We start from the raw sequence: 27,896 nt of genomic DNA, 5'->3' as shown, positions 1-27,896 counted from the left end.
GGCACATCGTCAGTGCTCAAGGTTTCTAGCTTGTAGGATCCTCGTCCCAGTATCTTCTTGACCATGTAAGGTCCTTCCCAATTTGAGTCTAGCTTCCCTTTCTCGCCAACTCCCGATGCTTCAATCTTCCTAGTTATGATGAATGCATGATTTTCCCAATCCCCCCAATTTAGTTATATTACATGCTCTTGCTTATTGAGTTGTCCTTAATTACCAATTACATGTCAGACGTTATTATGTGTATTATTTGAACCCAATATCTATTTATCAAAGAAAGTTGGATTTAGGTGGTTGTGATTTATCCAATAAGGACATGAACTTCTCCATGAAAATAGGTAGAACGGATTGTTAGGAAGTTATGATACTGTGTTATGTCTCTAAATTGCATGATACCATGCAAATAAACATGATTGTATTTTCGAGAAGCCATTAGTACTCGAGAGAGGTTATTGGTATTTTATAGGGCACGTATTTCCTCTTGAGTAGTATATGATTGATTTGGGGCCGGAAATCATAATTGCATTGATTCATGCTAGTGGGGATACTTAATTTTAAATGTTTTTAGTTATTTGATTAATCGAACGTAATTGCTTTAGTATAATTTCAGTTAAAAAATCTCTCAATTTTTATTGTGTAACTTGCTTAGTTAAATCGAGTCAAGAATTACTAATGATTGATACCTTTGTCTTTATTGGATCGACTCTGAATTACCGGGCTACATAGTTAGAAGGATTTATTAGATATTATTATTTGATAGGCACGCGACAGCCTTGTCAGTGACCTTATCAAGGTCTAATGGGTTTTAGGGAATTGGGATCAAGTCCTCAGTTGGCTTCCCCCGACGTTCTTCATTCTCGCGGACATCCGTGTCTTCTATTGGGAGGACCTTCCCTCCAATTCCATCGGGTCTAAGTGCTACTACATAGCAAATTCAGGCCATTTTCTAATCTCTTCTCTTTTCCTACACCGTTTCTGGTTGGGAACTTAAGTACCATATGGTAGGTCGAGGGCACGGCCTTAAACGCATGAATCCCGGTTCTCCCCATAATTGCGTTGTAGGTAGAGGCTGCTTTGACAACATGAAAGTTTAACATCTGTGTGGCCTCTCTGGGCTCTTCCCAATAGTCACGAAAAGTTGAATCGCTTCTTCTACTTGACACTCAACTCCATTAAACCCGTAAATGGGTGCGTCGGAGGGTGTCAGTTTGGAGTCAGTGTACCCTATCCTTAGAAATGTATCGCAAAAAAGAATGTCTATGGAAGCTCCATTGTCGACCAATACCCTTTTTAACAGACAATTCCTAATTATCAGGGTGATAACCAAGGGATCATCCTGAGAGAATCTCAAACCATCAAGTTTGGGGATGCCGAATTCAAGTGTCATCCCAGTCTTAGCACGTTTGGGTGCATCTCCGACTATACTCATCACCTCTCTAACATAAGCTTTCGAGAGTTCTTTATTTTTCCAACGGTTGTTGGCCCTCCGAAGATCATATTGATATCTAGCCCTCTGGGCTGTGGGGTTCGACCTTGGTTGTTACCCCCTTGATCATCATTTCTCTTGTGGCCTCCATCATCGCTGCCTTTAATGAATCTCTCACACTTTCATCGTCAGATGAGAAACTCGATCTCGTCTTTGATCTGTCTACAATCGTTGGTATAATGACCAACATCATTTTGGAACCTACAAAATTATTTTTTATCCCTCTTTTCGGGGTCTTCTCTTAGTGGCTTTGGCCATCTGAAATCCTTGTCTTTCTCAATTTCCATCAATATTTGGCTCATTAGCGCATTCAGCCTTGCGTATTCAGTGAACCTCAGTCCTTAAATTTTTTTGGAAGAGGGATTAGAGTTCTTGCCAGTTCGAGGATATTTGTCATTGACATCGTACTCTTGGTCCATTTTCCACTTCTTGCTGCTAGTGTATTCATTGTTTACCACCGTCTTCTTCATGCTTTCCTACACCTTGATGTATTTTCCGGCCCCATTTTGGAGCTGTAACATGCATTCAGGGAGCGCTTAGCTAGGGACATCTTGAAGAACTCGTATTTGGTTCCTTGCTGCAGGGCTATCATAACTAATTTATCGTCAAGGTCCGGGGCCTTAAGTAGGGCTGCAAAATGATCTGGGCGGAACCGGACACCCCCGTGCTCAAGTATCATATCGTTTTATTTTTATTGTGTCCAAATTTGGGTCCGGGATCATATTATTCGGATACAAATTGATCCCGGATATATGAGGACCGGATCCAAACCGAATATGAGCTGATACCGTATTTTAATTTTCTAACCAGGTAGTTTATAATCCACCGAATACGAGTCAAATATGATCCACTAATATTAATTATCATTTTCATTTTAACTATTCAGACGATTATTGGTATAAAATTAATATAATACTATAAAAAATAACCATAAAGTCATATTTTATAGGAAATTAAAACTTATATAAGATATAGAGAATTTTAAAAATGATTATTTACTTACAAATATAATGGGTTGAAATATATTCTACATATGGGGTCAAATCGAATATGAGCCATGGATCATATTTGGATATTCGGGTAGGATCATTTTATAGAAAATAATATGAGACCTAATTTGAGCGGGTACATGATTGCTCATTTTCGGGATCATATTTTATTCGAGCTTAATTTTTCTGCCAGATTTGGATCGTTTATAAAATGGATATGAGACATATATCATATTTTCGAGTCAGATATAAGTCGAGATACCGGATAGTCCGGATCAATTTACAGCCTTACCTTCAAGGCTTCCTTCGTTAGGTGTTCTATGAGGGACTCCTTTGCTTCTTGTACATTGCTCACTAGAGAAGCTGAACTTTTTTTATGCACCCTGTCATTGATAAGTTGTTTGATTAGGGACCAGATTAGATCTTTGAAAGACCCAATCGTGTTAGAAGATAGACAACTATACCATCTTTAAGCCATGCCAGACAAGGTCTGGGGGAAGGCTCGACACTTAATAGCGTCGTTCACGGGCTGCACCAACAGGGCATTGGAGAACACCCTGACAGGATTCGCGGGGTCGCCTGTACCATTATATACTTTGATGGTGGGCATCTTGAACTTCCTTGAGATGTGGGTGTTCATTATCTCCTCAGTAAATGGGGGTTTAGATTATCAGAATATCTTAGGGGCATCAAGTTAGTTGGATCAACCCTTGGGGTCGCAACCCTTTACCTTGGTGTTGGACCTTCCAGGTCTATGACATGAGGAAAATCCCTTGCTCTCACTATCGGAGGGGGCTTCGACACCTGATGCATATCCATATCACGTTTCAACTTTGGATCTCGGCTTCATGAGCTTTAATCCTCTCTTGTATATCCCAAGGAATCGTCCCTTGGGTACTTCGGAGTTGTTGATAGCCTTTTGGTTGAGGTTTCTTGCTAGCACGTCTCCTCCTTGGAGCAATATCCTCATCCGATGAATCTGAATCTTTTTTAGAGTGAGGCTCATAGAAGTCTCGTCCTTCAAGGATAGGGGCTAGACCACAGATATATTGGGGCGTCCGCCCTTGTCCTTGTTCTTGACGTGAGAGTAGGTGTGTGCAATGGTTGGTTTACTCGATTTTTTATAATCAAATCGGACCAGACCATATATAACGGTTTTATAGAATATCAAACCGGATCAGACCATTTGAAATTTCGGACCAGACCACACCAGACCGCGATTTAATGGTTTGGTCCGGTCGGTAACGGTTTGAAACCTAACTAAATACATAAATATAAAATGTACTATTTTTTTAAATTTAGATATAAATATTACATGTAAAATACTAATTTGAAGATATTATTATAAAATAAATATATAAAGTATAAAATAAACTTAAGTAATTAACATATATATATATCCATAAAAATGGTATATAATTATGATAAATATTTTAATATATATTGAAACGGTCCGGTTCGACCTTAACGGTCCGGTTTGGAGATGAAAACCGGGTCGAACCGTAAAATAACTATTTTTATTCATATCAAACCTAGACCAAGTCGAACCGGCAAAGAAACCGAAAAAATGCGGTTTGGTCGGTTTGGTCCGGTGTGGTTCGGTCGGTTTGACTTTTTTTTGCTCACCCCTATGTGAGAGCCACTTCCTCCAATCTGAGAGTATAAGGACATCCCGTAAAGAAGATTAGTGGTCCCGGGGGTCACGACAGTAGAAAACTCATACCCAGCGGGTCGAGAATTCAATGGTGCCTGTAGTGGCTGGAGTTGGGGATTCGTCCCTGTGAGCGGATGTAGAATGGGAGGATTCGCCCCTAGTAAAAGATCTTGGATTGGGGGATTCGTCCCTTGAGTCTGACTCTCAGATGCCCCCGTAGGAGCTCCTCCTCCTACGGTGGCGTATGTTGGGTGTGGATGGATCTCCATTGTCGATGAGAGTGTCTGCGATGGAATTGGTTCATTCATTCCATCGTTGCTTCAACTATGTGTGTTCATTATGGTTGATGTTGTTTTTCCCACAGACGACGCCAAATGTTGTAGAATGAAAACTAGGGTTGTGATTGTAATTAATGCTAGGGTTGTTAAGTTTCGAGCTTTAATGGTTGTTCTCGCGGTGAGGACTAGCTATTCTCTCAAGATGCCTATGTATCTCTATGTTGTGGATAATCAAGCCAAAAACGTAGTTCTTGGTGATGCCCTCGGGGCTATGGCGGAGAGGGCACACCAAGGACGTAGTGGCTTACGTCCTTATTCGAGGATTGATCCAAAACGTAGTTCTAGGTTGAGGGGTAGACCTTTTTATATAGATGTTGAGTGTAGGGTTAGACTAGGGTTGGGAGACTTGCTGGACAAGTCACCTACTTAGATGGCGAGTAGGACTCCTCTAGACAGTGAATTCTGAATCCTTCCTACGAGGAGTCCGTTTTCATGTTGAATATGACATTGGTGTCATTATGGACCTCATTCTCAGGTATTCTCGATGGGCCTATCACGTAGATGATTTTGGGCCGTGGGTGATACAATCCATCATGGGTTGTGGCCGTCATGGTCTACCCGGACAATGAAGACTATCATTGGGTCGTGCTTGTGATGACCTACTTTGGGCCATGACATTTACGGGTTTTGACTAGTTAACTTTATAACACAATTAATTCAGCATTAATTGTGTTTTTACGGATTACTTTCCATCCATATCAATTAGCTCCACTTATTATAAAAACCTTTTAGGCAAAAAAACTCAAAAAATTCAATATTTTTCAAGAAATTAAGTAATTATTAATATTTAATCTTATTCAAATTCTGAACATTGCTTGAATAGGAAAACGTTGATTTTTTCAATTTAAATAAAAATAACTAAGTTTGAATAGTACATCATCACTAATTTTGGGACAATGAAAACTTGGAAAACTCATCTTCATTAAATTTTTTGATTGTGTATTAAATAGTAGAAAATTTTGAAACTTTTTTTTTGAAACTTAATTACCTACATATTATATTATTCGAAATAAAATGCTAACAATTTTTGAAAAGTGTCCTGATTTGTTATTTTGTAAGGCCCGAATCAGGCCTATCTATATTATCTATACTAGCTTTATAACTCGTGCGATGCATAGGTCTTCATTAATATTTCTATATTATTTAAAATTATAATAAATTTCTTTTTGGATCAAATACCTTATTAGTATATTTATAAATAATAATATAAATATTTGTTATTGTTGGAATTCGAACATGAATCTTGGGTAGCGTATAAATAATAATATAAATATTTGTTGTTGGCGGGTTTCGAACTTGAGAGTTTTAGTAGTGTATAAATAATAATATAAATAATTGTTGTTGACGGAGTTCGAACCTGGGAGTTTGAGTAGTGTGTATCATTTTAGTATTTGAATGTAACCGTTGTGATCACTTGATTAAAAAGATCTGACGGTTATAAATGAGAATAATTAAACCAACCAAAAAAGTATACCAAATTATATCCCACTATAGTTATTATAGTATAATATAGATAATATACTTCGAATAAAAAAATAGGGAAAACCTATTCATTGTTTGGTCGAATCGTCAAAACAATATCAACACGTAGATTTTTGTTACATAACTTTTTACATCATCTCTATAATAAAATTTGCTTATTATATATTTTACATTATTTTTGCTATGGGTTTCCATAGGGAAATATCGATAAATTAATACTCTCAGTGCTAAAAAAATAATAATTAATCAAAGTATAAATTAATCGATAAGTTGATAAATTATTAATTTAGCAATATATTAATAATTTATCGATACATATTAATTTTTTAATTTCTTGACATATATTTATAAATATATATACCGAAAAATTTATTAATTATCTTGATGTAATGGATGTCGAAAAAGTTATTAATTATTGTGACGAAAATTAGGCAATGAGAAAATTGTTGGATGATGAAGCTCATTGACCAAAGGATGTTCTTAAACTAACAACAACGTTGCCTAATTTTCTCTTCCAATATGTATTTGTAGGTATTACACCGTAACTCAAGGATAAAAGATGAATTAAGTGGACAAATCAATGTTATTTTTTACAAGTAAATGTTAAAAGAAAAGCTTCTTCTAATTTTCCGGGATAATTAAACAAATTGTAATATCCCCCAAAAAAGAAGAATAAAAGTTACAGACTGTAATTGGGCTTGAAATAAATCCATTTCCATATTTATATTTCTAAATCGAGTAAAGAAACCCAGAGAAATAATGTCTAAAGCCCAACCCAAATAACCCCTACAAAGCCCAAATAAAGCTTACCTAAATTAACACGTGACGCTAATTAAGGACTTTAACTTGCCGCGTCACATGGCGGTAAAAAGTCAAGCCTGACACGTGCTCGTAAATCTCAATCACCTCTCTTTTCGTTACACTCTCTCCCACTCTCACCCCCCTCATTTCTCCCACACGCTTCCTTATCAACTAATCATAAAGCGCGTGAGTTTCACTCTCTTCTTTCGAGCGTTGTGACAATGTTTTAGAATTAAATTTTAATTTCCGATCTGGAAATTACAGCGTGGCGAAAAGAATATGAACCGTTGGATCTAGATCTACCACCGTTAAAAAGAAATAAAATATCAACCATTAGATAAGAAGAAACGAAATCAACGGCTGAGATTGCTCGAAGAGCGGCGCGGTAGGGGGGCGACTCGCCTTTAAGTAGCGACGAGATGCAACAAAACCAAACCCATCCCAACTTGTAAGTCTCTCTCTCTCTCTCTCGTATGTAATCTCTCTCTCTCTCTCTCTCTCTCTCTCTCTCTCTCTCTCTCTCTCTTATATTTTATTATTTTATTATTTATAATAAGTATTTTAATTCTATCGAGGATAGAAAGGAGGGTTCTAGGGTTTCGAAACGCGGCCCCGCCCAATCACAACCGGGTCGGAAAAAAGATCCAGGTTTTCAATTTGGGATTACAATTAGGGTTTTGCAATTTGTCGACTAGTTTTCGTGATTAGATATAGTTTCTGTATCTATATCTGTTTGTTTTCGTCGATCTAGTGCGTCAATTTGATTATTCTTTGAATCTTTGCGATTTGTTTGAATCGAATTCGATAATTTTGAACGTTTGTGAGATTTATTTGGTGGAATTGTGACAAAAGATTGGATTTTTATCAGTCTTGGATGTGTTATGAGCCTTGTGGATTTTATTTGATTGGTTCAATTGGTTTATATTTGTGAATTTTGGTAATCAAGGATTCGAAAAATTGAGGGTTATTTGTGAGTGCGAGATTTTTGATATGTGTGCTTATTGGGGTATAATCTTATGGCACCTAGTTTTCCCATAGAGTTTACGGGACGGAAGGAATCGGAGAATTTGTATTACAATAATCAGACCCAATTGATGGGAAAATCGCGGAAGGTTTCCAAGGGGTATTCGTCGGGTTTTGTTCCGGATTATAGGCATGCTGTTGAGACCATGGCTGAATCAGAAGGGTTTGGGAGCTCGGGACGTGTTGATACTGAATTTACTGGTTCGGATGATTCGTGTGCGCCTAAAAGGAAGTGTATTAGTTTGAATGTGGAGAGCTATGATCAATTGGGGGTACCGGTTCAGGTTTTGCCTTTGTCGAAGATGTCACAGTCGGAGAGGAAAGATCTAGAGGTTAGATTGCAGAATGAGCTTGAACAAGTGCGGATACTTCAGAAGAGAATTGCTTTTATGAGCTCGAGTGTTGTGGTCGTGTCTCCAAGTAGTGATATTCATAGTTGTAGTGATGGCCAGAGGAAGTTCTTACCTGAAACTTTTCCGAGGTCTCGAGGAGTATCTGCTTCTAAGGGAAAAAAACGGGTTCCAGCGGGTCGGAATGGTTCACGTACTAAACAAATAACATCATTGGGAAGGTTTGAATCAGCAAAGCAGGGAATGTTGCCTAGTGCTTCACATGCAATGTTGATGAACAAGTGTGAAACACTACTACATGGGGTGATGAAACATCAGCATGGGTGGGTCTTCAATACTCCTGTTGATGTTGTGACGTTGAACATACCAGATTATTATACGGTGATCAAGCATCCAATGGATCTAGGGACGGTGAAATCGAAATTAGTTTCAGGCCAATATACCAGCCCTTTGGAATTTGCTGCAGATGTTAGGTTGACCTTCTCTAATGCCAAAACTTATAATCCACCGGGAAATGATGTTCATGTGATGGCAGATGTGCTTAGTAAGTTCTTTGAAGTGAGATGGAAACCAATAGAGAAAAAGATTCCTGTAATTGTGGATGCACCTGCAGCCCCTTCCAGGTCGAATGCTCGTATCGAAACCGAAATTGCAAATGTAGTGCCTCCAACCAAAAAGAAGAAAATCATGTCAGTTGAAAACATAGTCAGGCAAGAACCTGTCAAGCGTGTAATGACTGGTGTTGAGAAACAAAGACTAAGCATGGAGTTGGAGGCTTTATTGGCTGAGTTACCTGAAAGCATAATTGACTTCCTCAAAGAAAAAAGCTCGAACGGAGAACAAACAAATGAAGATGAGATTGAGATTGATATTGACACCCTTGGTGATGATAATCTGTTTACACTGAGGAACTTGTTAAATGATTTTATGTCCGAGAAGAGGAAAAATGAGACGAAGGTTGAAGCTTGTGAGATAGAGGTACTTCTGTTTTACTTTTCATATACTTGTAAAATATAAATATAAAACAATACAATGTGCATGCTTATATAAACATCTGACTTTTATTTTCTGTTGTTCTAGCTGCACAATGAGTCGGGATTCAGCAATTCATCTGTGCAACCTTGCAAAGGTCATTCTTTGCTTAATTTATTTTTCCAGAATTATTTTTTGCCGTCACGGTTGTTCTAGTTATTCCTGGATGATCAATTTTCTTTATTTTAACTTTTTGGTTGCTGTCTATTTACAGGAAATGACCTGATTGAAGAGGACATTGATATTGGAGGAAATGATCTGCCTATTACGAGCTTCCCTCCTGTAGAAATAGAAAAAGATACCGCACTCAAAAATAGTAAATGCAGCAGCTCGAGTAGTTCCAGTAGTGATTCAGGCTCCTCGTCTAGTGGTTCGTGTATTTGCAACTTTTATTCGAATGCCTCTGTAAATATTTTCATGTTGGTTTTGTTTATTTATAATTTGTTTACTCCTGTTATTATTAGTCTTGATAGTCCACAATTATGGGCATGGTATATGTTGAGTTCAATTGATTTAGGCCTGAGATATTGCACATAACTGAGAACGTCAATTGTAAATCTCAAAATTGCTTCTAGAAGTTTAATTTATCTATTTAAATATTAGATATAGGTAGGGGAAAGATAAAGGAAAATCATATAAGGCGACTTGGAGGTGTCCTATGAGTTGCAACATACAAGTTATGCAAATACCGTGCCGGTGGCTTATTTAAGAATAGAGCACAGTAGCCATATTTGGATCAGTCCAAAAGTGGCAAAAATAAAAGGATTAGAGATTTTTGTAGTTTGATGCAGTGAGGAAATTGCTGACAATCAATACTTTTAGTAGGCATTTCATATATTCATTAGCATTGCAGTAGTGGTATGATGTATTTGTTCAACGAAATAGGATTCATATTACATATACACAATCACAAGATGTATGAATTTGTAGGCATGATATCTTTTTGTGGGTTGTCCTGCGAATGGTGTTTCTGCCTGTCTTACAGTACACAGTATGATTTTACTAGGAAATTAACCAGTGTGTGCATACATGTATTGTATGAATCAAACTGTGCAGTATATCTATAGATGAGCAACTTAAATATTCTATGTAGCTATTTTGCCGTAATTTTGAACTCAATATGTATCAGTTTGTTCTCAGTGAGGCTTTGCCATGATTTTGAGACTGACTACAAATTACCATGCTATTTTGAATTGCATGATGACATACAATTTTACACTGGTAATTTGGAAGCAGCATCTACAGACTTCCTCCATTCCACTTGTTCTGTCTATCTGTTTTGTTCTCTATTAAACTCTTTAATTGTATGGTAATTATTGTTCTCTAATAAATCTCTGGTTTAATTTTATGGTAATTGTGGTGACAATTTTCTTGTGTTTGATACAATATATATCTTTCTAGTTTTTGTGTTCCTTCGGTCATACATAGAACACGTGGATAGTATAGCATGGTAATATCTTAATTGTTAAATAGGACGAAAATTAAATCCGTGAAAGGTTAAACATACAATTTTGGGAAATAAGACTTGATGAGTGTTTGGTTCAATGCTTATTTTGAAATTATTAGTACTTATCTTCTGGAAGTATCTATTCGGGCAACTTTTTCCTGGAGAAAGTACTTCTACTTCTGGAATTAACTACCACCCACTCACCTAATGTAGAATAATGTAGAATTATTGTCTTTTCATTTCGAATTGGGTGCGAATGTTGAGGTAACTTCGTGGTACTTGTAAATTCTCTGATTAGCTCGGTTATACAAAGGAAATTTTTGAAAAAATACTATGTAATAAGTTTTACTGATGAGATCCATAGCTTATTCACTCACTTGTCAATTGATCAAGTTCCAGTGTGTGGTTTCAGGTTCTTTTAATTCTTATTGTGAGTCCGCTTTAATTGGTTTTGCCTCCTAAATTCTTCTTGGTTGCCATTTTTAATCTTTTGCAAGACATGTTGGTGGATAACGTAAAAGAAATTTATCAGTGGTCCATGATGTGCAGAAAACAATTATAAATGCTTGTCTACTTATAGTAATGATTTTGCCCTCTTCTGTAATCATATAGCTATGAAGTTATCAGTCATTCTGTTTTCTGGGTTATCTTTCAGATTCAGACTCTGGGAGCTCTTCAGGTAGTGAAGGCGCTGCTAAAGCTCCAGCTGATACCAATAAGGTAGGATGATAAACTTTACTGATTGTTGATGTGATATTATTGACGTTTCAAGTATATTGTTTTAGTTACACTTATATGTTCAATCCAATTACAGGAAATACTAGCTTCCGGAGCTACAGTAGAGGTTAGGAAAAGTGACCCCTGTGACCAAGCCATCGAAAATGGTAGGTTTATACTTTCTGCTATGTAACTCTAGTTACTGCATTGTTTTATTGTGATAATATGCATTAGGTACCCCTTCTTTTGATGAATTTAATTATAGATTTATATGCTATTTGTGTGATGAACAGATTCATTAAACAATTTGAACCAAGTGGTACCAAATTCTCAATCAAAGCCAGTTTCAGTTGAAGTTGATGATCGTCAAGAGGGTAAGCTATTAAATGATGAAGAAAATGTGTGCTAATAATATGCGGCATCATCTCACCAGTCATGCTATAATGTTAGGGGAGAGTGCTCCACCTGAGAGGCAAGTCTCTCCCGAAAAGCTTTACCGAGCTGCTCTTCTTAGAAATCGTTTTGCAGACACTATATTGAAAGCTCAAGAAAGGACCCTTGGAAAGGTTTGTTAGTAATGTGGAATGCCTGCAATAGTTATGATTCACGCAGTTTCTGTGCACGGTCCTGAGATTTAATCATTGTAAACATTAATGGATTTGGGTCCAGGTTGAGATTCAGGATCCAGAAAGATTAAGGCTTGAGAAAGAAGAGCTTGAAAAGCGGATGAGAGAAGGTTTGTTTTTCATATATATAAACTAGAAAAGAGATTAATTATGTAATTGCATTTTGTAAATTATATATCTATTTTCAAGTTAAATTTATGTCATTTTTCCTTTTTTTTTTGTGTTCTTAGAAAAAGCTCGGCTACAAGCCGAAGCTAAAGCTGCTGAAGAGGCTAGAAAAAAAGCTGAAGCAGAAGCCGCAGCTGAAGGCAGGAGAAAGAGAGAGCTTGAGCGTGAAGCAGCAAGGCAGGCTCTACAGAAGGTAAGAAACTATATGAAACACAGAAAGTTCACTTGTTTTTGGGGTGGGGAGGATTTCTTTTCTTTTATTAATATTTTTGTTGGTTTCTGATATTTGTGTGCAACTTACTTGTAAAGATGGAGAAGACAGTTGAGATTAATGAGAATTGTCAGTTTCTGGAAGACTTGGAAATGCTAAGAGACCCTGCTGAACAATTGCAAAGCTTTGTAGACGAAGCAAGTCCTGATCATTCACTAGCTGCTTTAGGTAGTTTTAAGTTTCAGGGAAATACCAAACCCTTGGAGCAACTCGGACTATACATGAAAGAGGATGACGAAGAAGATGAAGAAGGTGATCCTACAAATGTTCCACCTGCAGTAGATGATCCCGAGGAAGGAGAAATCGACTGAGTCTGCCGGGGATGCCTAAAATCGGTTATAGGAGTTTTGATCAATCACAAGCTTCATGCTTCAGGATTTGGTCTATAGTGTTTGTGGCAGTTTGTTTAGGTCTGGACATATTTTGTTCTCTTTTTGATTCTTTTCGTCTTTGTAATTGGAAATTTTGAGAAGAAAAGTTATATTTTTTCCCTACAGAAAAAATGTTCAATTCTTATTTCTTTATCTGAAAAGGCTAGGCCGACTCTCAGTTGGTAAGACTTAAGAGTACCAAGGGTAAAAAGAAGGCCAATCATTATGTTGCTTCTCCCCCGAAAAAAAAATAAAAACAAGGAACCAAAACATTAAAATTGCGAAGATGATAAAACTATCTAGATATCTATTGCTGTACATACAACAATTAGCCAACTTGCCATTACTCATGCTACTTTAACATTTCAGTTCTCAAACATTCCATCATCTGATGATAATCTGGATGATTGTGTCCCGTTGACAACAGGCTGGTCGGACTCATTCTCAATAGGTTCACTTAAGATGCTGTAATCAAAATCATCGTCACTATCTTCGTCGCTTTGATATTCATCGATATCATCTTCATCGTATGGTTTTTTAACCTTTCCCTGGGCTTCTCTTCGCTCTTGCAATTTAATTGCATCATCATAGGACATCTCATACCAAACTGTTCCCTTTCCAACAATGGATTTGTTGTGTGCATCTGTCATCCGCTCTTGCTTGCTTTTTTCAGAATTTTTGGGTTCACCCCAGTAATCATACCGATATAGAGGGTTATCAGGGTCATATTGATCCTTCCCAAACTTGCTGGCATCAACATATCTTCCTGGTTCTTTCAACGGGAGGCCAAGGGCTTGACGACTGTGGAATCGTAAAATTAAATAAGAGATCAAATTAGTGAAGAAATCTCACAGTAGGTCAGATACTACGACTTCTTATATTTTAGAATGGAACAAAGGCTCTGATAATGCGACTTCTGCATGCAGAAACATAACACCACCACATGAAGAAATGTGTCGGGGCAAGGTCAAAAACACAATGCTCTTTGAAGAACAAAACTACTGACGAAATCAATTTTAGGTTTGCCTAATCTCATTTCTGCATTTAAAGTCCCCTGTATTTCATCCGGGGTAAATAGCAACTTGTACTCTGATCACAAATTCGTTTGCTTTTTGCAATTAAATGGCATCTTCTCTCAGTACATAATGGAATAAATCGTATTTTTTATCTAGGCATTGTAAGCGGGACTTTCCTTCTAGAATATGAATATCTATTGTGGCATTAATTTATGTAAAAAAAAATCACATACCAACTTATATCTCTGATCAATGCCTCTCTTTCCTCAAAAGATCGACGCCAATGAATGAAATCATATTCATCCATCTCTTCGTTTCTTCTCATTTTGTGCACTTTAAACCTCTCTCCTCTTTTTTCAGCTTCCTTTCTCAGTTTATTATTATGCTGCAGAATGAGAGAGCAATGTTGAACTACATAATATGAAAAAAAAACTTGAATTGTTAAAAAAAATTACTTGACATCTTAAATTAAATCGTGTGACTGGATTTAAATTAAATCAGGTGACAGTAAGATGATATATTATGATATAAAATTCCAGCACATTTGAAACTATTTTTAGCCAGATATATCATCAAACATGTAATTAAGTTCGAAAAGAACGTTTGCCAATAGAACAGATGGCTGTGCAGTATCATGCATATATCAGTAGCAAGGACGGAAATAATCATCTAGAATTTCGTTAAGTGCCCCTTCTAAATATCTATTGATTACAGTTTTGTCATATAGGCTTGAATATAACTCACATTGGATATGCAGAACAGAGAATTCTTTTCACAATAAATATTAACTATTGGCTAGCAAAGAGCAAATCATTCTTAAAAATTATGACATTCATAACTAATATAATATAACAAGAAGATACGGAGTCTGATTTGGATGTAAAAACAAAAGAAGCTTCATAAACGAAGGACATACCAGACGCTCAGCAAGTGCAGCTTCCATGTCAAGTTCTTTCACACTTATTTTCTGGCAGAAGATAGCAAGCAATCTCAGGTAAATGAATTATAAATGAATTAAACAAAATTGAAGGTACTTTTGAATTTTCTTGCATTAAGATCTAACAAGGAATAAGAAAATTTAGGCCTAACACTCACCACAATCATTTTAGGAAGTAATTGTTTCTTATGATAAGCTTGGGTGTATTCAATACTATTTTCTTCATCAAATTCCTCATCATCGCTCAAATCTTTTAGGTTTTTATCCTTGTAATATTCAGGATTGATCTCAAAGTCATCCAATATAAGCTGTTCAGCATTATGGAGCTGCCATAACTGCATCACATCAATGTCAATATTGTCAGCCATATGTAATTTGTGCTGGTTTTATCAATAATATTAGTTGCATCATAAGATGGACAAAAGCAAGCATTCAGGAAAAAGAAAAACTATGAATTCCACTTATATGCTAGACATGGTCACTTGACACTGTCAACAGAAACCATACTACCTCATCTGCAACTTAGTAATATTTGATAATATAGGGAGTTTGGGACTGCAAAAAAAGGTGGCCTCGCCCATTCCTCACCGCTTAATATAATTTTCCTAACATGGTGCAAAGAGTACAAATCTAATGCCACACAAGGGTCAGAGGTGTTTAAGAGCTAGAAGGTATCAAGAACAGTGATTTCCAAGAGAAAACATACATAGTGCGAAGCATTATGCCATCAATATGTCAGTTCTTACAGTCATAGTGGAATTGTTTGACCCTGAATTTTATAGGTTAAGGTATATAAGCTGCTGAACTTGAAGAAAGAACGGTTTTAAACAACAATTTTCTTTTGATATTTTGGATAACTCCATAAAATTAATTGATTGTTCCATTTGTCGTAGGAATCACCAGATGAGACCAATTGTGTATAGGGATGTATATATATGTGTTATTCAAATAATAGACTTCTCTAGAAAATGATACAAGGGCAATCCTCTCTAAATTAAATTTTTAACTTTTAAACCAATCGAGATTAACTGGGGGTTAATTAGGAAAAAACAAAGATTAACTAGTGGTTTCCAAGCAAGATCTATGTTACTCTATGCAAATCTGACACACAATTGTATATACATTCCTTGAGTCATTAAAAAAGATTCAAAAACATTACCTTGTCAACATATGGGTGGTTTGATAACAATGGTTCCTCCTCTATTTTAATTCCAGGATCCTTTCTAGGAATTGGAGGTCTTCCACTATCATGCTGTACAAGACATCATGACAATAATAAAACACAAGAATATATTAACAATTTAAACATACAAATATTATGCACTACAAGCCTGTGTAACAAGTACATAAGCTGGGATTTCAAAACCACCATTATATGCTCTATCAATGCAGTGTAATTTTCTTAATTTTATTTGAGCAATGATTTTATGAACATTACTTCTTTTTATTAATTTTTGCAAGGTTGAGCTACCAATTTCACAAGATAGGACGCTATAATACTCCATGTTGGATGTCTAGTAGCTAGGCCCTAAAAAAGGACGAACCACCTAATGATCCATCTTTCGAACTCAAATACAAAGTGCTTTTGAGCGAGGGGGGATGTTGAAGAAATAACATGATCGTGGTAAGATCATTTCCCTAACATCTTAAGGTTTTAGAACATGTTACTTACCACGGTATCAGAACTCTGTTTGGGGATAGGTATCGGGTTCGAGTCCTCTCACGCCCGGTATTTAAAGACATGCGACATGGGACACGAGGAAGGATACGTGGCGGATTTGTCCATTGAAAGTCCGACACTTCTTCTCTGTCGCCGGATAAGTTAAAAGTCGCTAGAGCAATTAAAATTGAAGCTTGCCGGAGATAAATCATGCTTTGTGGAGTGATTATAGAAGGAGAGATGATATAAAAGATAGAGAACAAGAAGAAGACGATTGTAAGAGATAAAAGTAGAAAGGAAAATGAAGAAGACAATACAAAAGCTAAATAGAAGATCGCCGATGTATGTGTATAAACAAATTGTATAATGTATCGCAATGTATTTGGACTTTCTTTAGTCCACATTCATTTAATTCAATAATTGCAACCAAGTTGTCTCCAACCCACCTGTACCTTTTAAACTTCGTGCTATTGTATTTTGTTATCATGTCTTTTACATTTTAAAAATACTGTTTGGTTTAACTTTAAAAATCAATAAAATTAATATTTTTTTATCAAAATAATAATAAAACAATTAAAAACTAAAATTATATATCTTGTTTATTTTTATCATAAAAAAATTAGATAATTTATTTTAAAATATTTCGTGTCTCCGTATCCGTGTCCGAAATTTAAACGATGTCCCTCTGTCCTAAATTTTCGAGATTGCCGATTACGACACCAGGATATGTTTCGTGTAGGACACTCCAAACCCAAGTCTGAGTAACATAGTTGCTCTGCACTCTGCAGCCCCGTGCAAGCTGCATAGTGCTCTAGTAGGATATATATATTACATGACTTGAAATAAACATATACTAATACATTAAAGAGATTGAGATCGTCTCAGAAAACTCCTTGGAATGAAAGAAAATTACTCACAATTAACTCATCTGGATTAGCATCCTCATCGCGGTGAAATACCGGTGGGAATTCAAATCTGTTAAAGCTGCAAATATTGGAAACAAAATATGCATTAAATGATCATTAGAAGCACTTTAGTATGTAATAATAAATGGGTTAAAATTTATATGAATTCCAACATTGTTGATCAAAACAAAGATAATCTACATCAAAACATAGTTAAAACAAGGGGTCTAAACAAAGTTAAAAGGAAAGTCTACATACATCAGATGATCTATGTTAGGATCAATAAAACGCATCTCTATGGGAAATCGAAAACGGTAAGGATCTCGCTTTGCCTGTAATAGAGAAAAACTTGCTTCAGACTTTAAAAGCTGAAATGAAATTGATATGTGCATATAACATCCCATCAGAAATAGGAAAATAATTCAGCTCTAGCATGATAAATAATCGTAACAATACTAATATATATGTTATGTAATATGCTACAATAAATAGTTATATGGCTCACATAATATGTGTTCTGTAAGTAACCCAACAAAACGAGCTTATGATTACTAATGATGAGATTAGTTATGTAGTCATGAATGTGACCAAGCTTGCTAGGGAGTGTAGCTTAAAATTTAATATAAATTAGAAAATGCTTTTCCGAATTATGAGTAGCCCATTGGTTTAGTAGTCTTGCACCACCTTTTAAGTTCTTAAGTTGTAATAGAGAAGGGGACAATGTTAAAGTCATTTGTCGGACTAGTCTCACTACATATTCCAGCAGAAGATTGAGAATCGGCAAGAATCATATCTTCTATGCTCTTAAATAAAAATTGATGTGCCATTGCACCTGCCTTTTGGATAACTAGTATACAACAAATAGACATGTGGTCATGAGTGAGCAGCTACACAAGTAATTGTTTGAAAAAACATTTATTTTAAAACAATGATAGGCTAAGCACGAGAATAGATCACATTCACAGTATCTGTTCTAATATACATGTCAGCATAACAGTTAACATCTAAAAAATTCTGAAAAGAACACAGTCCTGCATGAATATTGAATTCTATACAAAAAGTGACTAACGTAACGTGTCTTAGGTAAAGCTGCATGTCAACTTCAGTAGCTAAATAATACTCTCTCTGTCCATTTGATTTCTTATCATATGCTTTTTGCACGGAGACCAAGAAAGAGATTAAGAATGCAAAGTAATACACAAGTGGCTTGATTAAAGGAACAAAGTACACTTCTTGGGGATGTATGTAAGTAATAAATAGTAAGATGTCAACTTTTTTTTAAAATATAAAGTTTGCTACTTTAGGTAATTTTGTGTAATGTAAAGAAATGGAAGGGACACCCCAAAAAGGAAAGCGTAAAGAATTGGTTAGGACGGAGAGAGTATTATATTTGCATTTTACAGTTGATTATTATTTTACTTTGATTATCAAAACATCAATCTGAAGTTTAGAGTCCACAAAAAGAGGTAGAGTTTAAACAATATATCTATATCATGCTTATGTGTTAATACATAATATTACACCCATGCTTTAATATTCATAGTAGTACTATTAATGATTATTTAAAGTGCCCCTGTAGCATCCTGCAATATTAGCTAGGTCCATACACACATGTCTCCGTTTTTCTTTTAATTCTTCATAGTTGCACATGCTAAGAGTGAACCCACAATACTGTCCACAAACTCAAATTACAAAAAATATATATATATATAGTAAAAGCCAAGGAAATGGTATGCACAAAGAAGTTGAAGGGGCACAATTGTATTCAAATCAATACTCACCAAGATTTCCACGATAACTGACATACCAACTTTTATGTGATGGCGAATCCAATACCAGTCGTTACGTTTTATAGGAACCCACCTGAGTGTTGAAAACATCAGAACTGAGGTACGGAAGACATGAAGATGGTGACTAATACTGTATTTAATATGTCAAGGCATTTTCACATTTCGATAAATGTCAAGACAGTTGGCTAGACATAGTTAAAAGCATAAGATACAAGTTAGAAGGTCCAAACATGTGGATGGTCTAGTACTCTAGCTAGAGATAGAAAGAGATCAAATGGACATTAAACAATATTTTGAACAGCAAAGGGAAGTGACAAACAACCTAAATGATATATTTAATATTTATAATGAAGGAATGGTTCCACATGGAGCTTTTACCTACTAAATTTCACTATTATGTTATTTCATATTTCCATATTAATTGATATATACATTAATAACAATGTCGCATCAGTCAGTTATTGAAATGCAATAATATTATGATTTAGCCATCAAGGTAACCCCGATGCTTAGAAGTCGGAACTGTAATTAGTAAAAAATCCAAACCACCTAATTATCCTAATCTATGTGTAACAACATACAGCTGCAATTAGTCAGAGCAAATCCAAAATAATTTTTAAAATCATTCTAGAAGGTTGGACATGTCCCAAGAATACATTCATACACACACACACACACACACAACATATAACATATTTCTTTTATTTTACAGAACATCTCTTAATATTGGACATGTCCACCCAGGCTTGTACATATAAGCCCGTATCTTTTTTCTTTTCCTGGATAAGTGTTTTTTGTCTCTCCCTTTGATAGAACAGAAGATGCAAACCAGGTTATTACTAATCCTTCAATTGCTTGATACACATTAGACACGTCATTTACCCAGTACTGTCCCTTCACACAAATATTTCACCTAGATAATAAAACTCTCTGCATCACCAAATAAAGAATAAGGGAATGATAGTTACCCATCATGGACACCTCCAATGTCAACAAATGCTCCTTGATAAAGATGTAAAGTAGTCACTTTACCTACACAAATCTGCAAGATATGGCGAGAAGTTGATCTGCTATTAGATAGATTCTTAAACAAATTCATGCTAAAAGAAGAAAGGATCTCCACAATACATACACCCATAAAAACAGCATCTATCTATTCTTTAGCTAAATGGGTAGAACATACTATTTGTAAAATGATGACCAAGTGCACTCTTCTTATATCAATTTACCTATTGCACATAACCCAAATTTCGTGAACCAGGAAACTTAGTTCTCATTTGCCTCTCTTTTGGGTGAAGGAAAAAATCTACTCAAAACGATGTTATCTAGTCCCTGTTACAGCTCTTAGTGCAACACTAGCAATGTATTAACTGAACAGCACGGGGTACAAAAATGCAAGATGAAGAGGCTCATAATGAGCTGGTAACTCTATCAGAAGAAGAATATAAGATTCATTATTACTCCAATCAAGAACTGGACTTGTCACATGTATAAAACTGCACTTAAATATATAAAGATAGAAAAATATATAACTTACTTGTCCTGGATAATAAAATGGTAACTCAAACTGCAAAAACAAAAAAGAAGTAAGACCGTTATCATTAGCAGACCAGGAACTACGATAGGTAACAAATTAAAATATTATTCAATCTTTAGAAAGACAAGCATCTTACCATGCCTTCTTTGTAGTCCTTGCCTCTCTTCCTCCTACCAGGATAATCATCTTGGTCAAGCTGTACGCAAGTATATAATTTCTCATTAGCATCCAACAACCTAATCAAACATGCTTAGAAACTATTGCATCTCCCCCATCAGGAACAGATCATTCCCAACTTGGATCATACATACAGTACTTTCTACAAACCCAATATATTTCAAAAGCTATTGCTAAATTTGGATAAAGCATGTCTACGAACGCTCCAATAACCATCAGCAGGTAATGTAAAAGGTGGTAATGAACCACCATTAGATGTCAATATCCAATAAACTATTAGATGCCATGGGTTCAATCCGAACAATTGTACTAACCACTAAGCAATTATCTACCTATCTATCTATCATAAGCAGCAATACACCGAGAAATAGATAAAACCGAAAACTAACCTTATAAGACTCCTCCTCCAATCTATCCTTATTCGCAGCAACCCACTCATTATACTGCTTCAAAAACACCTTATACCTATCCAAACACATCTTATCCGTTTCAATACTCGACACCTTCTCCACATCATCGCAATCAACTCTCACCGCCATCAACTTATGCGCTTCCCTAATAAACTCCAACTCCTTCCTATCCACCTCCCACCCTCTCGGAGGCCAATCTCTAGGCGGAACATGTCTAACCACCAGAGGACCAGCCCACATTGTACTCAAAGGCTCCGGTTTTTCGCCTTTAATCTCAAATTGCTTAGCTAAATACTCATCCTCACTCAACCCCATTTCCTTCATTTTCTGCTTCCTATACTTAGGAACCAACATTTTAAAAGCCTCTATCGATTCGGGGTTCTGTAACGGGACTTCCTCGCCTTCATTAAGCGATTTTCTTGCGAAATCGGCTTCCGGGGAGAGAATTTCCTCCCAGGGAGCCCAGCCACGGTCAATCCAGTTCTTTCTTCGAGCCTCGTCTTCAGTATCCTTATCTTTAGGCCCGAAAGCCTCGAGAAACGACTCGTCGACGGGGAATTCATCGGAGGAGAAGGCTTTGGGAGCTGGGAATTTTAGGGTTTGGAAAAAAAAGGTGAAATTTGATGGGGGTTTAAAGATTTTTTTAGGGTTTAAGGAGGGTTTAGGAGGAATTAAAGAGAAGAGAAATGGAGGGGTTTGGATTTGAAAAGATTGCATCTTTTTTGAGATTGGTAAGGAGGGTTTTGGGGGTTTAAGGTTGTTTCACTCACTTTGAGTCTTTGACATTAGTTGTAGTGTTTTTGTGTTTTTGAGTGAGATTGTAATGGATAGAGTTTAAGTTTGGTGTTGGTAGTAAAGAAGAGGGAGTGTGGGTACTTTGGTCACTTGACCCTATGTCCTTGAAGGAGTTTGTCTTTAAAATGGGTTGAGTTCGGAGTACTCGGATTTGTAATTAGTCACGCTCCTGCTACTCTTCGGGTACGTACTGGATAAATCCTACGGTAAAAAAAAACACGAAATTTTAATAAATATTGATACAAATATGAAGATAAATCGAATTAAACGAATTTCATGAAGTACTTATACAAATTCGAATATAAACCGAATTAAACGTAGGTTTAGAAATTCGAAGATCATTTTATTCCATTTTGACCAAAAAATGAGTAGTTAGAAATAGATTTTCAATATTTTCAATTATCTTATCTTATTATACCTGTAACATAAAAATATTAGATGTATTTTAATGAAGTTATATCCTGGAAATTGTATTGTCTTCCGATTTACACTTTTATTACAGTACAGTAGAGGCAGCAGGGTAAATATGCAGTGCACTATGCAGTAACGATCTGAGACTTGAATGAACTATTGTAACATATCATTCGTTACCAAGGTCTAGTACTGCTGGTGAAAGGACTCCTATTTGGATATTAAACGCATTGCCTTAATGGCTAGATAAGTAAATCTACTTCAACAAATTTTGTACAAAAATTCATTGTCTTGATACATTATTATGTCTGTTTCTCAAGTTAAAACCTAAGGTGATTGCCGCATAGCAATAGATGACCTGCACTTATTCGGTCACGCTGTCTCCATCTTTCATACAATAGCTCTTCATTTCTTTGAAGCTCGAGATATCCGTCCATGTCAAACCTGGATTGTTGCGGTTTCTCAGCCTCTTTGGTTTTGCTTTGCCCGTCTTTTCTGCTGTTTATCGAATGGCTGACAAGGCCCGGGCTACAACTCTCTTGTCTGCTACTGGGATGACCATTTGAGTCCTGTAAAAATTAAGAGGTTATTACTACTAACCTCTGTGAAGTACTACACATACTAAAACTATATCCTAAAAGGAAACAACAGAGTTGTTGACTTGAACAAATAGCCAATTTTTTATGCATAAACAAAGGTCAGTTAACTAGGGAGCAATTTAAAAACCAAATTCAGCTATAAACAAAAGAAGAGAATGGTTCAACAACGATAAAAAATAAGGATGAATATGATACAACAAAAGAAATCAATCTAGCAACATCCATACAGAAAAGTTAAAACAACTGGGAACTAGTGCTAGTTATATATACAAATCAATTAGTGCATTTATCTTTAATTACAAATGTGTACAAATGCATATTTATATGAGCATATGCAAGCTTGGTGCTATATTACCCGACAAAGTTGTTGGGTGTATAATGGAAGTATTTCAAGAAAAAAGTTTGCCATGATAATTATAACAGAAGTCTATAAAATAATAAATTATAGTTGAGAGTAGAGACAAGAACCTGAGCTGCATCCCATAATATAGTCTTTGGAGTCACAGGAAACTCAGTCTTACTCTTACTTGGAAGGGGGGAACCATCGTCGCAGGTTTCCCACTGCAACCATGGCAATTTAACACCATCCATAGCAACAGATTGAGTATTATATCCTGCTCGACCTTGATTGCCTTCTAATTTCTCCACACAATATGGTGCGTACTCTCTTTGTTTACTCATCCCACCTAAACTAGAACTTGCATCACTTCTTTCTCCATCAATTGAGGAAATATCTGTATCTTCAACATTTGATATGAAATCCTCAAAATACTTCTCTGCTTCTTCAGTCAATCGTTTAGACATCCTGTTTTTGTCGCTACTTCTCTAGAAAGATGTCAAAACATAAAGTTAAAAGAAGACTCTTTTTGCAACCAGATCAACAAAAAAGCACTACATGTACTAAAAAAATTAATCTCATAGTTCTCTGAAATTTGTATCTAACCTTCCTTGTTCGTAATGGTTTCTGTTCAATAATATTGTTCCTTGGCTGAGGAAGCAATTCTTTTACAATCTTCGAAAGCTCCTTTCCTCTCTGTTCTTCCAACAACATCTCAGCTAGCAGCTCTTGTTTTCGCTTTTCTGACTGCAATAAAAGAGAAAATTCAAATTAACACAAGTTACACAGGTCTCAGCTGTTACGTATAGCAAAAAAAAAAGTTAGTATCAAACAACATACCCGGCTCATATATTCTGTAACATTGTTTAGCAGTCCACTACTTTTAATATTGTTTCCCTAGCACTGGAGTTGTTTGAGTGAAGTGTGAAAGTTGTACTCAAGACATACCCTTGAAGTAATAAGTGTCTATAACGAGCAAAAATTCTGGTGGATTTTCTTTTAAATATACATTATACTAATGAAAACATAACCAGCATAAAGAAAAGCAAGCACCATTAAGTCGGAGTTCCCACATACGTACACAGTACCTATATTAAGGTTTCTACTGGATACTACTATATATATCTTCTTGATTAAATTTGGTTATGAGTTTTCCCTTCGAAGTTCAATTTATAAGAAAATCATCTAATTAAAATTTAGTGTGATGGTGTCCCAATTCCAGAGTACACTAATTTAAAAATTACAAAGCCTAAAGTTCATAAAGTCGATTCTCTGCAGTTCTCAGCTGAAGGACATTAGATATTTGAAAATTAAGAATTGCATTCTATAGATATCATATACTCGCCTGCTCCAGCTTTGACGCATAATTTCTCGTGATTGCAGAAACTGCTTGAAGATCGGCTTCACTTGATTTCAGGCTATCAGCACTGCCCAGTGTTGAGCTTCCTTTAACCATCACCTATACACAATGAAAGGTTTAGAGTTTAGACAACTTCCACAAGATACATGAGCCACAGGTTTACAAGAAAAAATATTGAAAAAAAACAATCACCGGAATGTGAGTTCGAAATCTCTACATTACAACCAACCTGTTCAAGCTCTGTCCTGATTTCCTCAACAGCATATCTCAGCTCTTTCCTCATTGCTTGATACAATTCACCGTGCACGACTTCGCCAACAGGGTGCTCTGCCTGAGATATAACATCATATTAAAGAAGACATAATGATAAGTAACATCTAGAAGACTCAACAGAAAATGCAGCTTTTGTATACGAAATAGTGAACATACCTTTTGGGCATAAACTGCACGAATAGTTTTTTCAACCTCATTTTTACCATAATGAGCATCCCTTGCTTCATCATCAGTCAACGAAGAAGAATGGCTCTAAATGACACAACGAAATGCATCATAAAACATTTCAGTTTTACAAACGAATAAAATAAAATCTTTAAATTTCATGTAGTGTCATTTATTAATTGCTTATTACGTGCACTTGATCTATTTATATAATAAACGATCAAAATACCTCATAGGATGCCAAAACACTATAACAAATACTCTGTCAATGTACTAGCAAGAAATTTAAAACTCTTACCGAGTACCCATCATGTGACCTCAACAGATCTGTTTGGCTATATGACCTCACCAAGCGCCGATCACTTGTCGGTTTATGTGGATTAGAGATTCCACCATTACCTATATTCTTCGTATTAGCACGGTTGTTAATTCTTTGCGACTGAGGTATATCAATCTGTCAGTCGGAAAAAGAAAAGGTTAATTAATATACAACAGGGTAATAAAGACAATAATCAGTCATTGTTTTAAAAATTCAATTGGACGTTACAGCTATTTTATGTAATTAAGAAATAGAAGTTAGAGCTTGCCATGAAGCATTGATGTTTGGCAATGACATTCAAATATATGAACCTCTAAAATTGGTTAAATATTAATGCCATCATTCGTTGTGACCCAATATATATAGGTGACCAGTTATAAAACAGTCTAGAAATGAACACCGAATAAATTAAAAGGGCACGCTTTTCAATTCGATACATTCGTTATAAAACATAATGGCCTTCAGAGCATGCGGCAACCAAAAACAAAAATGAAAGCTGACATGCCAACCACATTAAATAATATTTTAAATAGACAACTAGAACAAAATGGAAATTAGGGTTCTAGTGACCATCTGAAGTCTGCTTAAGGGAAACCACTACAGTTTCGCGCCTGCTCCATGGGTGGGCATTTTATACGTGGCAGTGAATATATCATAGCAGACATGAATTCAAGCTGTATGTCAGAGGTACACGTGCCTTATTACAAATTTGCAAAAGGTTCGGTTTCAGGATTTTAAACTACTTTTCATTAGAAAAATATATGAACCCCAAATAAAGAATTTTGTATTGCTGTGGATATGTGTACATATATGTCATGATGCTTATCGACAAGTTTTTAACTATATTAGATCTTAATTTTTTATAAAAAATAATAATGACTCAGTTTGGTAATTTATCAGTCCACAAGATATGGTATAATTTAACAAGGAATGAAAAGTTGAGACAAAGAGGGGAAAGATGAACATACATTAATCAGAAATAATACAAGGAGTCAAGGACTCGTTTCTTGCTTTTCATTAGCTGGAAGATTTAATATCAAAAAAATTATTTTACACTGTATGTATTCAGTAATTGAACTTTTTAAATTTAAAACTTAAAATCCTAGTTGCCATGTAACTGCCGCGTGTAACTATAACGGTCACTTGCCACTTCTGCTCTGAAAACAACAAAGTGCTACTGATTAATGCCGTGTGCATTTTGAATCAGTGACTGACCACTTTGAGACCATTCCTCAACCAGTAAACCACTTACTATACTAGAGCAAAGAGGATATCATTGATAATTAACCCCTTCTAAAAAAATGATCAACTTAACCCCAACAAGACCCATAACTTATATCATCCTTTTGAGTACATGATACCAAGAACAACAGATGAAGCCTTTTTTGTTTTGGTAACTACAGTCTATAAATGGATACGAAGTTTCAGTGCACACTCTATCTATGCCTCAACTAGGAATCGATGTGCAACATGTCTAACTGCCATATAGATTCGATAATTCTACCACAACTGCGAAAAATCTTAAAAAAACATAACCACAAATGTAACATTATATGCATTTCCTTAATAAGTACCAGTTCATATTTCTAATTTCAGTGCCAACACTATTAAAGAAACCACACCAAACAAACAATAGTTAATTCACATTTTCAATTTCAATGCCAAACATTATTAAAGAAACCACACTAAACAAACAATAATCATCGAAACATAAAAACAGCAACAAATTCAAAACCCTAACCTCCGAACCACTAATTCTTCCCCGTGCCACGGAAACAGACCTCCTCCTCCTCGAACTCAAATTCACATCACTCAAACCATTCGGAGCAACCGAACCAGACCTCCTCGAATTCAAATTCACATCACTCAAATTACTCCGAGCTACCGAAACAGACCTTCTCCTCCTCAAATTCGCCTCACTTGAAACCTCGTAAACTCCACCTTTTCCCTCACCGCCTCTCCCACTCTGCCTACAAACCGACCTCCCTCGCCTCACATCCCGATCACTCCCCACACTAATCCTCTCTCTCCGCCTATCCTCCCGGCGCGTATCGCCTTCCACCTCATCATTCTCAAGGTCCTGAAGAAAAATATCGACCGCGAGATCATCGACACTAATCTCAGGAACTCCAGAGCCTCTAATTGTGTTAACGAACTTGCCTCTCGGCGCCGGAGCTTGACTGAGGCTTCTAGAACGCCGATGAAGCTTGACGGAGGAGGAAGACAAGTCGGCGGAGCTTGACTTTGCTCCGATCGGCGTCCGCTTCGTCGTCGATTTGAAAGCTGACGTGGCCATAGTTCATAGCATTTGAAAAAGCTAGGGTTTAGAATTAGAAGATTGGGGATAATTTAAAAGGGAAGAATTAAATGTGTGTATAATTAGAGAGATTATGTTAGCTGGAGAGAACACACGAGAAAGAGATGAAACAACAAATTTGAAAATAAAGTTGATT

At 36.0% G+C, this 27,896-nt stretch overlaps 3 protein-coding genes across 3 annotated transcripts; 1 reads left to right on the top strand and 2 right to left on the bottom strand.

The window, feature by feature from the left end:
• The first annotated feature begins 7,202 nt into the window (after positions 1 to 7,202).
• Positions 7,203 to 12,905, top strand: LOC141664265 (transcription factor GTE10-like). Its single transcript, XM_074470180.1, has 10 exons — positions 7,203 to 9,098; positions 9,201 to 9,249; positions 9,367 to 9,522; positions 11,255 to 11,319; positions 11,414 to 11,483; positions 11,610 to 11,690; positions 11,767 to 11,882; positions 11,986 to 12,052; positions 12,173 to 12,303; positions 12,420 to 12,905. The coding sequence occupies exons 1-10, from the start codon at positions 7,764 to 7,766 to the stop codon at positions 12,690 to 12,692; spliced, it is 2,343 nt and encodes a 780-aa protein (XP_074326281.1). The 5' UTR covers positions 7,203 to 7,763; the 3' UTR covers positions 12,693 to 12,905.
• A 119-nt stretch (positions 12,906 to 13,024) lies between these two features.
• Positions 13,025 to 22,055, bottom strand: LOC141664266 (protein PLASTID TRANSCRIPTIONALLY ACTIVE 10). Its single transcript, XM_074470181.1, has 12 exons — positions 21,164 to 22,055; positions 20,734 to 20,793; positions 20,598 to 20,627; positions 20,029 to 20,102; positions 19,052 to 19,133; positions 17,529 to 17,602; positions 17,283 to 17,349; positions 15,865 to 15,957; positions 14,864 to 15,040; positions 14,685 to 14,735; positions 14,002 to 14,153; positions 13,025 to 13,553 (listed from the first exon to the last, which is right to left on the bottom strand). The coding sequence occupies exons 1-12, from the start codon at positions 21,899 to 21,901 to the stop codon at positions 13,118 to 13,120; spliced, it is 2,034 nt and encodes a 677-aa protein (XP_074326282.1). The 5' UTR covers positions 21,902 to 22,055; the 3' UTR covers positions 13,025 to 13,117.
• Positions 22,056 to 22,420: 365 nt separating this feature from the next.
• Positions 22,421 to 27,896, bottom strand: LOC141664428 (uncharacterized). The gene is made up of 8 exons (XM_074470381.1): positions 27,185 to 27,896; positions 25,423 to 25,578; positions 25,116 to 25,211; positions 24,916 to 25,017; positions 24,672 to 24,785; positions 23,933 to 24,097; positions 23,458 to 23,814; positions 22,421 to 22,959 (listed from the first exon to the last, which is right to left on the bottom strand). Exons 1-8 carry the CDS (start codon positions 27,737 to 27,739, stop codon positions 22,711 to 22,713), a joined length of 1,794 nt encoding a protein of 597 aa, XP_074326482.1. The 5' UTR covers positions 27,740 to 27,896; the 3' UTR covers positions 22,421 to 22,710.

The sequence above is a fragment of the Apium graveolens genome, chromosome 6 (assembly GCF_009905375.1).
Source record: "Apium graveolens cultivar Ventura chromosome 6, ASM990537v1, whole genome shotgun sequence".
NCBI classification, from domain to species: Eukaryota; Viridiplantae; Streptophyta; class Magnoliopsida; order Apiales; family Apiaceae; genus Apium; species Apium graveolens.
This window is presented reverse-complemented; position numbering and strand designations above follow the sequence as displayed.

Bases quoted from the DNA above. Each gene is read 5' to 3' on its own strand.
- LOC141664265 (XM_074470180.1), top strand. From the start codon at position 7,764: ATGGCACCTAGTTTTCCCATAGAGTTTACGGGACGGAAGGAATCGGAG. The intron at 12,053-12,172 runs GTTTGTTTTTCA...TTGTGTTCTTAG, and splicing joins TGAAAAGCGGATGAGAGAAG to AAAAAGCTCGGCTACAAGCC. The intron at 12,304-12,419 runs GTAAGAAACTAT...TTACTTGTAAAG, and splicing joins CAAGGCAGGCTCTACAGAAG to ATGGAGAAGACAGTTGAGAT.
- LOC141664266 (XM_074470181.1), bottom strand. From the start codon at position 21,901: ATGCAATCTTTTCAAATCCAAACCCCTCCATTTCTCTTCTCTTTAATT. The intron at 20,628-20,733 runs GTAAGATGCTTG...TTGTTTTTGCAG, and splicing joins AGGACTACAAAGAAGGCATG to TTTGAGTTACCATTTTATTA. The intron at 20,103-20,597 runs GTAAGTTATATA...CATATCTTGCAG, and splicing joins CATTTTATTATCCAGGACAA to ATTTGTGTAGGTAAAGTGAC.
- LOC141664428 (XM_074470381.1), bottom strand. From the start codon at position 27,739: ATGGCCACGTCAGCTTTCAAATCGACGACGAAGCGGACGCCGATCGGA. The intron at 25,212-25,422 runs GTAAGAGTTTTA...TGTGTCATTTAG, and splicing joins GGTCACATGATGGGTACTCG to AGCCATTCTTCTTCGTTGAC. The intron at 23,815-23,932 runs GTTAGATACAAA...ACATCTTTCTAG, and splicing joins AACCATTACGAACAAGGAAG to AGAAGTAGCGACAAAAACAG.